Below are 12,818 nucleotides of genomic sequence, written 5' to 3'. Positions count from 1 at the left end.
AATCCATATTTGAACTATCCATCGTAATAATAAATAAAATAATATAATTATTATCATTTGTAATTAATAATTTATTAAATAATATGTATTATTATTTTTTATAAATAAAAAATGATAAGTATATTTTTAGTTTAGTGTTTAAATCAAATATATACTTTCAAATCTTGATATTTTCCAAACACGGGAAAGTAAAGTTATTAGAAATCATATTCCCGGAATTCATTTTCCAGGAATCGTTTTCCTTGCCAACTTTACTTTCCGGCAACCAAACATGGCCTATGTACCTTGTTTAGATCTCAATTGTTAATTAATTCTGCCACCAAATATTGTTAATTAATACAGTTGTGACACATCGGCCGATGGTCCCACGGGTACGGGCATTTCCACCGCGCACATATATATATATATATACACACCCAAACCTCCCTCGCCCCAAACCCTCGCTTTCATCACCACCTTTTCCTCTCAATATTTTTCCGCTCTCTACAAATTCTAGACGAATACATTTCGCAGTTAAATTTCCATAAAACAAAATTGCATACAGAAACACAGCGAAAAGTCGCAACGATCAAAATACGATACTGACGATCCAGATTTCGGTAGCATAACAAGTGTGTTCTATTACTGCTTTTTCACCTGAGAATCTCTGGTTATACGCTGACCAGGTTGTTCGGAATGCCGGCGGCGGCGGGCGTAGCAGCAGCAGTGCAGCGCGATCGGGCGGCCATGAAACCCATGGTGGTTCCCGCAGTGGTTCAGCAGCCTCAGTTGCCGATGATGACGGCGGCATCCGAGGTGTTCGCCAAGGACGCCATTATCGCCTGGTTCCGCGGGGAATTTGCTGCGGCGAACGCGGTTATTGATGCGCTTTGCAGCCACCTGACTCAGCTGGAGGACGGCTCTGCCTCCGCGGCGGCATACGAATCGGCTTTCGCCGCCATTCACCGCCGGAGGTTGAATTGGATTCCGATTCTTCAGATGCAGAAGTACTTTTCCATCGCCGACGTGACGGCGGAGCTGAAGAAGGTGGTGGAGAAGAAGAGATCGGAGAATGAACTGGAGGTGAAGAAGCCTCAGGTAGTGGTGAAAGGTGACTGTGCAGAGGCGATCGACGAGAAAGAGAAACAGATAGACAGTAATCAGGAAAATTCATTGGCGAGTAATGAAAATGGCGGAGGGGAAGTAGTTGATGAAGATTTCTCTTCAGAAATTACAGATACAGGTAACTTGTCCGATTCTTCGATCTTGTATTTCTAAAATTCTAATCCATTCTTCTCGTCTCTGTTTTTTGCAAATTCAACATTGATTTTGGTTTCACTTAAATTAAACATCGATTACTGCATTAAAACTATCAATTACTCTTATTTCACTGGAGTTAACAAGTCGATGATTAAAGCGAATTATGAATTTTTTTTCTCTGCTGTTTAATTGTAATTTAGACCGTTATGAAATAGAAAGAATCTAGAATTTCCAGGTTGATGTGGCTATCTCTGTTCCACATTTTGGCTTGATTTGGCTGTCAATTTTTCAGAATACGAAACCAAATTTGTCATTCACAACTTACGCCGCAGTTGTCAAATTTAATTAAATGAGATGGTAATTACAATTGGTCAGCATTTACTAGTTTACAGCGAAATCTTAGGCCTCAAAAATTAAAACCAGATGCAGGCATAAATTAAGTATATGGTTCGTTTTCAACGGGGTTAAATGGGTTGTTATTTTGTAGAGGGATTGTTTAGGAAATGTAGAGTTAGTTGAAGCAATCTGGTTCGTGGAGCCGAAATAGTAGATAATTAATTAAGGTCCACCTGGAGATGCGTGGGGTGCCTACTCTTTGGACTTATTTGATGAGAAGCGTGGTTTCAGCCGTCGATCTTTGACGCAAGGCGTGGCTGCCTCTAGTTGGTTTTGTCGCCCTCTGTTTGGCCCACTGCTCCTTCGTCCGTGGGATATTCGGATCCCAATGTAAGACTCTTCCTTGATTCTAGGGAACTCTCTCTGTCTAACTCCTCTCACTCAACTTGCCACCTGTAAATTAATTGCTAGGTTTTTAATGAGATAGCGAACTTAGAATATTATTTGGTGCGTCAAATATATTCCAATTGTGGCATGGAAAATGGAACATATGCCAATTTTTATTTCAAGTCCTAAAAAATTATGCCCATTCACTATTCAGTGCTCTTCAAAAGGTACAGGGCACTCCTTACTTTTTCCTTCTTTTTTAAATTTGTCTGGGCATGTTAGTGGACCTCTCGGTACAGCAAATATGCGCCATCGCCATCGTATCTTTTTGTTCTTACCATAAAGATCAGAATGTTGCAAATGGTAGTGAAAGGGAAATGATGTTATATTTTTGTTCCACCCTTTATTTACTTATTTTTCAAGTAATATACATGGGAACTAGGAAGAGAGTCCAGGACTAGGGGAATACCTGAGGAGGTAAAGGTGTGGCAGTACAACTGTAGAATTTAGAAGTGCACTATTCTGTTAATTTGTTAGTCCAAGAGAAATGAATGCTTCTTTATGAACATAGAACGGCACCAGTCATGGATATTGTTGGCTCCGCACATTGCAGTGCAAATGGCTACAATTATGCGTTGCTTAATTTTCTCAACAAAGGGGCCAGCCCAGTTTAAGTGCCATTCTGTCAGTTTTAGTTAATTTTGGAATACGAGATAATTTTAATAGGTAGGAACAACATTAGATGGCAGTATAGATGAAATAAGCATAAATGGTTTCCCATTTCATTAACGCGGCTCTGGTTAACTAATTTTTCAGGCCCCATTTAATGCTTATTGTGTTCTGTAATTTAGTAAAGTAGCTACCATTAACGAGGATTGCACGATAAATAAGTTTTTATGACGTTTTAAATGAACCAGGGTCCCAAGAAGTGCAACCCTTCTCAGAATCTGTTGATATCTGTTCCAACCATGGACAGTGTGAGGCACGTCGTGCTGAGATCAAGATGACAAAAGGTTTTGTAGCAAAGGAACCAGTGAAAGGGCACATGGTAAGTCTTTACTTGATTGCTTTTCCATCTCTTTCTTGCATTGGGAAGTTCTAGATGCTTCGGTGGCAAGCAGGATAACTAATGGATTTTTACAACTTGCAGGTGAATGTTGTTAGAGGTCTTAAGTTATATGAAGACATATTCACTGATACCGAACTATCTAAATTGAATGACTTTGTAAATGAACTCCGAGTTGCTGGTCAGAATGGTGAACTCTCAGGTGGATCATGTGATTCGTGATGCTTTTATAGTTAAACTAATTGTTTCCTTTTGGGCCGGAAGTTATGAGATTGTAAAGGGCGTCTTCTATAGGTTTGCTTGAAAAGGTTTGGGAATCTGTTTTTACTTTCAGAATGAAATTTATTTTTATATGAATAGCATAGTATGTTTGCCTTTGAATCAATTTTTTTCTTGCCAATAAATGAAGATACTGAATATGCACTATCCTATAAACTTTCCTACTCACAGCTTGCTATGCACAGTCACATATTTCGGCGGAATGAAGTTATTCTTTTATTCTCAACCTGGTCTAATTTAATATTTCATACTGGTTTCAGGAGAAACCTTCATCTTATATAATCAGCAGACGAAAGGGAACAAGAGAGAGTTGATTCAGCTTGGTGTTCCCATTTTCGGGCACGTTAAAGATACATTGCAAAGAAGTATGCTTAGTATTCTTTTCAAATTTATAAAACTCTGCTGTTTGCTGCTTTCTGGTCCAGTACTAATGTTTCTGTTTTGATTGTCCGGTAAATCTATCTGCAGACAATATTGAGCCGATACCAGCTCTTCTTGAAGGTGTAATTGATCACTTGATTCAGTGGCGTTTGCTCCCAAATAATAGGAAACCAAACAGTTGCATCATCAACTTCTTTGATGAGGTATTTAGGTGTCCTAGTCTTTGCCTCTTGAATTAAATTGTCATCAATATCTCATTTGATTTTTTTGGTAGGGGGAATTTTCTCAGCCTTTTCTAAAACCACCCCACCTTGAGCAGCCTCTTTCTACCCTCCTCCTCTCTGAATCAACGATGGCCTTTGGCCGCATGCTTGTGAACGACGGTCAAGGGAATTACAGAGGGCCTCTAATGCTCTCTCCAAAAGAAGGGTATGTATGAGCTTTGTAAATTTCAACACATCCATCTAAAACAAGAAGAAGCAGAATTTTTGACTTGAGAACTTTCTCAGGTCTCTTTTAGTGATGAGGGGAAATAGCTCTGATACAGCAAGACACGTCATGTGCTCCTCTCCTAACAAGAGGGTGAGCATCACTTTCTTCAGAGTCCGAGCGGAGATAGAAAGGCATGCATCATCGGAGATGACCACTTCGTCCAAAGCAATGACTGTATGGCAACCTGGTGTCCCTATGTCGAATAACTATGGGCCGGTGAATATGATGCCCAGATGGGGTTTTGTCCGTTCTCCCATTGTAATGTTAGCAGCCGCCCCCATGCGCCCAGTGATTGTGAATCCCAGAAAGATCCAACGTGGTGGTACTGGGGTATTCTTGCCATGGAATGTTGGTTCACGGAAGCATGCAAGACATCTCCCACCACGTGCCCAGAGAGGACGGTTTCTGGCTCTACCTCCCCCGACCGATGCTAAAAATGAGAAGTGAGACGAGTCTTAAAAGATGTTTGTTGTAAGTTGAGTTTCTATGTATTACATTTTCTAGAGTAATTTGGTGAGGAGCGAGGCTGCTTTCTCTTTTTATTTCTTTCTTTCTTATAGACAGCTGTAGGGTGTTAATGTTGGTATCATATATATGGGGCCATGGTCAAGGCTAGAGGCTCCAGAAAGAATTGAGCTTGAAGCCAAGAGGATGTTGTTGATAGAGGGTTATATATTGTATCGAATTTCTTTGTTTTGGGGGATTATGATATATTGAGGAAGCAGATATTTCTTCTTTTTTTTTCTTTTAGATTATCCACATTTTATTCAACTTCAGTATACAAGCTGAAATCAGACACAATATGTTCAGATTAATCATGGGTACCAGATTTAGTGTTAAAAAGTAGCACTACTTTCCGAAAAATGTCAGGATTCTTGTTACTTTAATCCTTACTTCCACTTTATACACTGGTCTTTTTTATGTATCTCAGATCCACCAAAAGTGGGACATTTCATTGTCTGGTCTACATTCATTCATGTTGGGTGTCGACTGTTGTGTATATAAGAACCACTGTGTAAGCAGTAAGCACTAATGAAAGGTGAGAAGTTACAAAATCACAAGTGCTCTCAACATCCATGGAAACACTAATACCAGAGCGTAATCCATTAATAGATCATGAACTGAAAAGAGTGAAACTTTACCACAAATGGAAACCAACAGGTTCATTACATTCATTCACAAAGAAAGGCAAACAATTGAGAAATAATGATATCAATAATCAGTTTAATGATATATACTTGAAGCAGAAGAAGCCTTTACTGAATTCCACTAGCCATCTGCAAATTCATAATTACATTGCTAAACAGTTATCTGGCATCAAGATCAAGCTTTCAAGGGCTCATCATCATCCTCAATACCCCAATTCAAATCATCATCATCGTCATCCACAGCCAACCGCTTCCGGATGTCCTCTTTCTTCGGGCTCCCACCACCACCACCGGCTGAGGTTTTCCCCTCATCGCCACTACCAACGTCCCCGAGCTCATCCCACCCCACATCATCATGATTCGACACCACCACCTCCTCCACCCCCACTTTCTCATCTTCATCAACTGTTCCACTCTTCCCCTCTCTCTCATCCACACCACTCTTCCTACTCAACTCAATCACATTGCCCTTTTCCCCACCAACAACAGCAGCCTCTGTTTTGCCTTTGCACTTCTCATCACTAACTACACAACCATCATCACCATCATTATCATTATCATCATCATCATCATTATCATCACCATCGACATCCCACGACAATTCCTCCTCATCATCATTGGAAACCGCCATCTTCACGATACTCGCCCTCATTTTCTCTTGCTGCTTGAGCTTCTCCACTCTGTAAAAGTACCTACACCAAAACGTTTCCCGATCAACAACATTAGGAACGGCCTTCGAATAAGCACCCTCCAAAATCCCATCTTCCCCAATCAAGCCCTCGATCGGATCCTCATAATCGCCCAATTCAAACCCTAGCTTCCACTTCCCGTAATCCGCCGCATCCTCCGGCTCCACGCAGAAAGTATTCAAATCACTCTGCATCGCACTCAGCTGCGCCTCGAACCGACTGTACCGGCCCGAATTGAGGGTTCGGTAGGCGCCCAGCGTCTCGGGCTCGCAGTCGGAAGACAGCCCTAGGGCTTCTTTGTTGATCATACTGACCGTGGATTTCAGCACCACGTCGAGCGAAGACGGCAGGTCCTTGACGGCGCGGCTGGCCGTATCCCGGAGAATTTCGGTCTCTTTCTTCAAGCCCGACCCGAATTCCTGGAGATCTTTGCGGTACGACTCGATCACGGATTCGGATTGCATGGAGACAGATCTGATAAAACCCCCGAAACTCCAGGCATCGGCGGCGTCGTTGGGATTGCTCGGCCCGCCGGAAGAATCCGGGTCGGATTCGGAAGTGGGAGCTTCGTGATCGTCTGAGATTATGGATTTGACGAAATTCATAGCGTCAGAGTCTCAGGAATTGAATTGGAGGATTCAGTTATAATTACAAATGATTTAACTAATTAACCTTGTCTAAAATAGTAGAGGACGAATTGAATTGAAATCAGCGTACTAAAAAAATTTCAAAAAATAAAAAAGGTGGGTGAAAATTATGAATCAAAGCTATCAAAACAATGTTATATGGAGTACAATAACTATCTAAAAAATTTATCTTTCAACTAAGCGCAATCACTAATTTATTGATTTACTGATGTTTATAGTTATGCCTGTGGATGCTCCAATGCATTTGGATGAAACATGTTCAAAAAGTGATTTTCTACTAGTTTTTTGAAACATGTCTTTGCATCGATGAATAAGAATATCTAAGCTACTAAGTCGATGATTGAGAATGCATATCTGCTCTTTGTTTCCAGAGACGACGAACAGCAGTCGATGAACTTAACATGCGGAGCATATTCTAAGAGAATGATGTCATCTGTGTAAGATCATATCTATGCTTGCCAAGCTGAAAAGGGAGCTATGTTTGACACTTTGCTCTCTCTGTTTCTCCTAACAAGTGATGCTTTGATTCCGGCTGAAGTTCGTGGCTTCCAACATGATGGTTGCTTGCAAATTGCAATTACAAGCAAGAAGCCAGATGTATGGAAAGATTAGTAGTATATCATTCTGCATCCCATGAAGAGTTCAGCTCATCGTTCATAAATAATGATTGTCTTCTCATCTCTCTAATTTAGGCTTCATGATGATAGGTTCAAGATCACGTCCAAATCTCTCTCAATCCCCAACTTATCTTTTAATAGTATTTGATTTGATTTTGCATTTTTTTGTAATCTTTTTTATTTAATTATTTTGCTTGCTTAGCAAGATATGTTTAGGGTTTAGAATTCTATAAATTATAGAATTCTCTAGTTATTTGATTCATTGAGAAATAAAGTTCGCCCCTGCTTTATTGCAGATCGATAGAATACAAAATCCTATCACATGATTACAATAGATATTATACAGAAATTGTTGGTTTGAGTAGATCTATGAATCTTGATGTGCATGAAGATGCTTGGTGCAGAATTGTATGTCATCGTTGCTGAGAAACAAGCAGACGTGGAAGCTTGTCGACCAGAAGGAGATGATGCATATAGGTAGAAGAGCCTGTAGGTTTTCATTTGATGAATAAAAGACAAGATATTGGTAGAAGGAAACAATACTTTTGTAAAACACAGCCCAATTTAATTTGAGTTGACAGGAATACCTACTTTCAACTGGTTATTACAGATGAACTTGTGCCAAATAAGGGAAATGTAAAGTTTCTCAACTGAAACGCATTTGCAGAAACAAGAGTGGATCAAATTTCTTGCGAAGTTCCGAAGCTTTGAGCTTTAGAGCTCATCGTTCACTTGAGGCGTCTGATAACTCTCTTCGTCCCAAAAAATAGGGAATAGCAATTTGGCAGCAATGTGCGGCATGAACCAGTCGTCATATACGAACCTGAACTCAAAAATCAAGGAATTATAGACAGTTCTTTAACTAGAAACAGGAGACAGAGGGAGAGAGAGAGAGAGTAGCTTACAGTTTCATCGGCGGCCTACTTATGACAACTAGAAACTTCAAATGTTGATCTTGGTTCGTGTTCACAACCTGTTGTGGAAAATACAAAAAGATGGTTTCACCTCGTATTTTATTTCATGAATACACATGGATCGTATGTAGGTACCTGATGAGCGTTGTCTACAGGAATGTGAAACGTAGAGTTTGAGGAAAAGGGAAAGTGTTGTGGGGTGCCAGGATGTTTGAGATGTGAATTAGAGGCAAGATAAAGAGTGCCACTGCCCTCTAAAACCACAAAGATTTCCTCACATGAATGCCTGTGAATTGGTGTTCCTGCTCCTGGACCAAGTGTTTGATGCCACACTTCAATCTATACAACACAAACCATTTCTTTTCTTCTAAATGCTAAGTAATGTTTTTGATTCTTATCCAAAAATATATGTGGTCAGTCATAAATGAAGTTGAAATAGTAAAGTTATAAAAAGATGATGTGACACCTCCTTAAAACCGTGCATGATTGAACCAGCAACGGTGATGTGAGATAAACCAGGAAGACCGTAGCTATCCTCTCCCATCTCACTGATATTTCTCACAATAGGTAACCCTAATTTCCAGATGAATTATGTCAAAACACCAAGAAATATGTCAAAACTAATAAAGAGATAAATTAAAGAAACTTGCCGTCGGTTGCACGACGTGAAGCCTCGGCGGCGGCGGCGGAAAATAAAAGGGCAGTGAATAAAATGTACCATCGGCGGCGGGTCATTATTTTTGACAGTGTTGATCTGTCCCTGAAATTGCCCCTTTTCCAAGCTTTACTGTAAAAGCAGAGGAACTAGTAGATCGCTTGAGATTATTGATGAAATGTGGGCCAACCTCAATTGCGACTTAGTATTATAGTAGAGTGGTTGGTGTGTATTGATGGCCCGTTTATTGCATGGATATTAACATTCTATTTAGTCCTCATATTAAAATCATTTTCTACACTACATATATAGATTACTCACTCAACAACTTCCATTCTATTTTGATATCACACCACACCACAAATTACTTATGTGACGAAGCCATTTGGGTGAATGCAGCAGCGGAGGCACGGTGGAGTTTGAGAGCTCCTGGGCCCAAGTCATTTCAAATGTGGCTATATAGTATTCGTTCCTCCACATTTTATCATTTTGACCTATCTAAAATAGTAATTTTATTTCTAAAAATGAAAAAGTTTTTTACATTATTAGCTTTTCATTAAAATAGATTATTTTTTATGGAAAGAGGAAGTTATGGATACATCCCAATTAAGTGTGGAAACATGTCTTTTATCAGGACGTTTGGAGTTGTAAATATTGTAATTAAGATCATAATGTTTATAATTTAAGACTACCAAATTTATTTAGTCCCATAAATATGTAAATTTAATTTTAAAGCTATGTTCTTTAATTAGAATTTTATGCTTTAATTATTTTGAGGTTGACTTTCACTATTACCATATGTATCATGTCATAGTGTCATTGCCACCGAAAATATACAACAATCAAGATTGTGGCTCGGCCACTAGGTGAATGGCATTGCAGGGTTTGACTTAATCTAGTCACAAAATAGATATATACTTGTAAGTTAAATTTGATTGCTGTATATCAAAAAAGATCTTCATTCAACAAGAATTTGAACATCTCAATTTGTTGAATATCTATCTACCACGAGTGCCTACAGTGGCGGACGCAGAAAATTATTTTAGCAAGGGCTGCATTATATAATACCTTCATCTACGATAAATAGCTTTTTTGATCGTGGATGGTACTAGGTTTGATACAATCGGTAAAATAAGAAAAAGATAGAGATAAAAGTGTTCGAAATAGTGTTAGTGGAAATTATGTTCCACCTTAAGGAAGAAAAACTTATCATAGATAATAATTTTGATGAACGAATAAAAATAGAAAAACATGACATTTTTTCGCAGGCAAATATAATGTACAATGCATAAATATTTTATAGATAAAAATAAATTAATATAAATCGAAATGTTTTGTGAATTATATAATTTAGATGGACATTGCGATGAAGAAGTAACTCGATTATAAGATATAGAATTGGTTGAAAATTAAGCTGTAAATTTATAATTTTGGTTATGTTTTATATATAAATCACATTTAAAAATTAACATAACACATTTATCAAAATTAGTTTAGACTTGTTAATTTGAGCTCAATTTTTGATGCACTACTTATTAAATGGTTGCTTTATTATTAGTATTATACTAGTTCCTATTCTTCATCTTCTTCGCAGCAGCGGCTGCCATTAATTTTTCTTTGACTTCCTCTGCAATTTTTGCTTTATTAGCAATAGTTCAGCCCTTCCAACCATTAAACTTTCTAGGATTTAGTCTCTAACATCACTCAAATGGCATCGGCTTGATACATAGGTTTTGAAAATTTTAAAAAAATTAGAAATAAAAAAATCAACAAAAAAGCTTGGGAGGGGCTTAAGCCCCTTGTCTTGCCTTACAGTGTCCGCCAATGAGTGCCTACATATACTCTCCATATTCTTACATCTTAGGAGTACTCCAGTTTACAACGATCATCATCAATCATCTCACCATACTTCAATCTCTGTACAAAGCATTCCCAGAGTGTTCCAAAGCCAAGTTGCTTAACAAATCAAGAAGCTGTAGAATGTATCTATCCCACATTGCTGCCCTACTCTACTCTCTCTGCGAAAACCATCCGAGCTGCACAACAAAATATCCAAACTTACATACGTTAACGAGGGCGACTTAGAAAGGCAGGGATGCAAATGTTGGCAATATAGTGACATACCTTCCAAGCATACATCCCAAAGAAGGCTACAACGTCTGCAGACCAGACGACTGCAAATGATTTCAAGAAAAATGGGATCGTGACATTGAGCAATGGAACGAGGAGGAAGAGATAGTTGAGAGCTTCTTTCTCGTTCTTGGAACAGTCCCGTGCACGAAGGGAAGGAATAGCTAAAAACAGAAACACAAAACAACCTTTATCAACTCGGAAACTGACTTGAGTATGTACAACTAGCAGACATGGAGTTTGTGAAAGATACGAAGATATTCATCAGTACTTACTGAACATCCATATGGACCACATGCCCATCAGGCGCCATAGATCTGGCTCGTTTGATGGGAATATGAGGTTGAAGGAGAGAGCTCCTCCTAGCAACAGAGATGCGTATCCTTGAACCTCAAACACGGTGTATAAAACCGTGCCTGGCACAGCAGGGTTTTTGGATGCAGTGGAAGCCCTCGGTGCAAAAGTAGCTGCAGTCTTTTGGACTACCTGCAGAAAGTGGTAATGCACAAACGAAATGAGAAACGTACGCATACAGCAGCTCTCTAGCGTTCGATCTGACAAAATAAAACATCGTCCACTTATGATTGTATGCTGGTTCAATTTTGTTGTGGCAATCCATACCCAAATTTATGATCATATATAGCAACATAGCTCCTATCTTAATTTCTATAGTTTCTAGTAACCATATGCTCATTGATACATCTAATTCTTCCCTCATAGATAATATCATCTACCATATATGTGTGAGTGTGTGTGAATTTTCTTTAGCAAAACTATAGTGATATAATTTCTACAAGAAACCTGTATCCTGTAACAATATAGGAGTATAATAAATAATCAAATTATGCTTCAATTGTTTTTTTCTTATTCTTTCTCCTCCTCAAAATTGAATTCATTTGCCCAAACCACGAGAAAGCAAACATCCTTGTATTTTCTAGTGTTAAATCAAACAGCACAAATAAGTCATCTTCTAGAGATAAGTAAACACAGAAATCATCAAAAAACACAAGAATGAGGTTACTACTTCAGTACAATTTTTCAGATACAAAAAAACAGCAGAGGCATCATTAACAGAGAAATGACTGGCCTTTTTGAGATCTTTATCTAATGCTGATGTTGTCCCACTTGAATTCTTGCTTCCATTTTCAATTCCTTGATCATTATAAGGTTCTTGAACATCTTCTTCAGATTTTTGGTCTGTTTTGATGTCTAGCTCGTTTGAACTCGCTCGGATTCTGGGAATCTTGATGGGAAACCCAATCCTGATGGAATAACTTGTGGGCTTTGAAAATGATGATGATGGCAATCTTGAAATATGAGAATTGAAGAGAGAGGATGAGGTTAGAGCGCTCATGTTGTTGATAATCCCTGTGAGGTGAGATATTGATTCTACTTGGTAATGAACATTCTTCATTGCTACGACGTCGTTTGCTGCTTTGAATTAGATGCACAATTATTCATTAATTCTACATAACAATTTATATACTCCATTTTGTTAGTACTCCCTCCGTCCCTTGTTCCATTTTTCTATTTTTATCCGTCCCAAAAAATTTATCATTTTTCACTTTTTATCATTTTTGGTTATGGACCTATATTCCACTAACTCATTCTCTTACATTTTACTATAAAACTAATATATAAAAGTAGGATTCATATTTCACTAATTTTTTCAACTTACTTTTCATTATTTTTTTAAAATCCGTGCCGAATCAAAGTGAGACAATATTTGAGTACGGAGGGAGTAATTATTTTTGTTATTCTTTCTTGGCGGTTAGCACCAGGGCTTATATGAATTAGATCTAATTAGTTCATAACATAAAAGTGTGTAAATAAATTTA

General features: G+C 38.4%; 4 protein-coding genes across 6 annotated transcripts; 1 reads left to right on the top strand and 3 right to left on the bottom strand.

Annotated features, from left to right (window-relative positions):
* The first annotated feature begins 445 nt into the window (after nucleotides 1-445).
* LOC121810975 (RNA demethylase ALKBH10B-like) lies at nucleotides 446-4,916 on the top strand. Its single transcript, XM_042211724.1, has 7 exons — nucleotides 446-1,222; nucleotides 2,880-3,010; nucleotides 3,113-3,230; nucleotides 3,568-3,672; nucleotides 3,776-3,891; nucleotides 3,963-4,117; nucleotides 4,198-4,916. Exons 1-7 carry the CDS (start codon nucleotides 676-678, stop codon nucleotides 4,625-4,627), a joined length of 1,602 nt encoding a protein of 533 aa, XP_042067658.1. The 5' UTR covers nucleotides 446-675; the 3' UTR covers nucleotides 4,628-4,916.
* Nucleotides 4,917-5,282: 366 nt separating this feature from the next.
* LOC121810923 (BSD domain-containing protein 1-like) lies at nucleotides 5,283-7,398 on the bottom strand. The gene has a single exon (XM_042211662.1). It carries the CDS (start codon nucleotides 6,620-6,622, stop codon nucleotides 5,504-5,506), a length of 1,119 nt encoding a protein of 372 aa, XP_042067596.1. The 5' UTR covers nucleotides 6,623-7,398; the 3' UTR covers nucleotides 5,283-5,503.
* Nucleotides 7,399-7,543: 145 nt separating this feature from the next.
* Nucleotides 7,544-9,033, bottom strand: LOC121810924 (auxin-binding protein T85-like). Of its 3 annotated transcripts, none has more exons than XR_006052473.1 (6): nucleotides 8,846-9,033; nucleotides 8,662-8,768; nucleotides 8,331-8,534; nucleotides 8,187-8,254; nucleotides 7,869-8,104; nucleotides 7,544-7,768 (listed from the first exon to the last, which is right to left on the bottom strand). XR_006052473.1 is itself a non-coding variant. In XM_042211663.1 (5 exons), the coding sequence occupies exons 1-5, from the start codon at nucleotides 8,928-8,930 to the stop codon at nucleotides 7,996-7,998; spliced, it is 573 nt and encodes a 190-aa protein (XP_042067597.1). In that variant the 5' UTR covers nucleotides 8,931-9,033; the 3' UTR covers nucleotides 7,544-7,995. The 3 variants fall into 3 exon arrangements, 1 of the variants encoding a protein (XP_042067597.1); XR_006052472.1 differs by having other exon boundaries at nucleotides 7,873-8,104; XM_042211663.1 differs by having other exon boundaries at nucleotides 7,544-8,104.
* A 1,503-nt stretch (nucleotides 9,034-10,536) lies between these two features.
* LOC121811072 (protein RESISTANCE TO PHYTOPHTHORA 1, chloroplastic-like) lies at nucleotides 10,537-12,416 on the bottom strand. Its single transcript, XM_042211846.1, has 4 exons — nucleotides 12,068-12,416; nucleotides 11,256-11,466; nucleotides 10,975-11,144; nucleotides 10,537-10,886 (listed from the first exon to the last, which is right to left on the bottom strand). Exons 1-4 carry the CDS (start codon nucleotides 12,392-12,394, stop codon nucleotides 10,860-10,862), a joined length of 735 nt encoding a protein of 244 aa, XP_042067780.1. The 5' UTR covers nucleotides 12,395-12,416; the 3' UTR covers nucleotides 10,537-10,859.
* Between the last annotated feature and the right edge of the window lie 402 nt (nucleotides 12,417-12,818).

This window comes from Salvia splendens, chromosome 7 (assembly GCF_004379255.2).
Source record: "Salvia splendens isolate huo1 chromosome 7, SspV2, whole genome shotgun sequence".
NCBI lineage: Eukaryota > Viridiplantae > Streptophyta > Magnoliopsida > Lamiales > Lamiaceae > Salvia > Salvia splendens.
The sequence above is the reverse complement of the archived record's forward strand: the minus strand, read 5'-3'. Positions and strand labels throughout refer to the sequence as shown.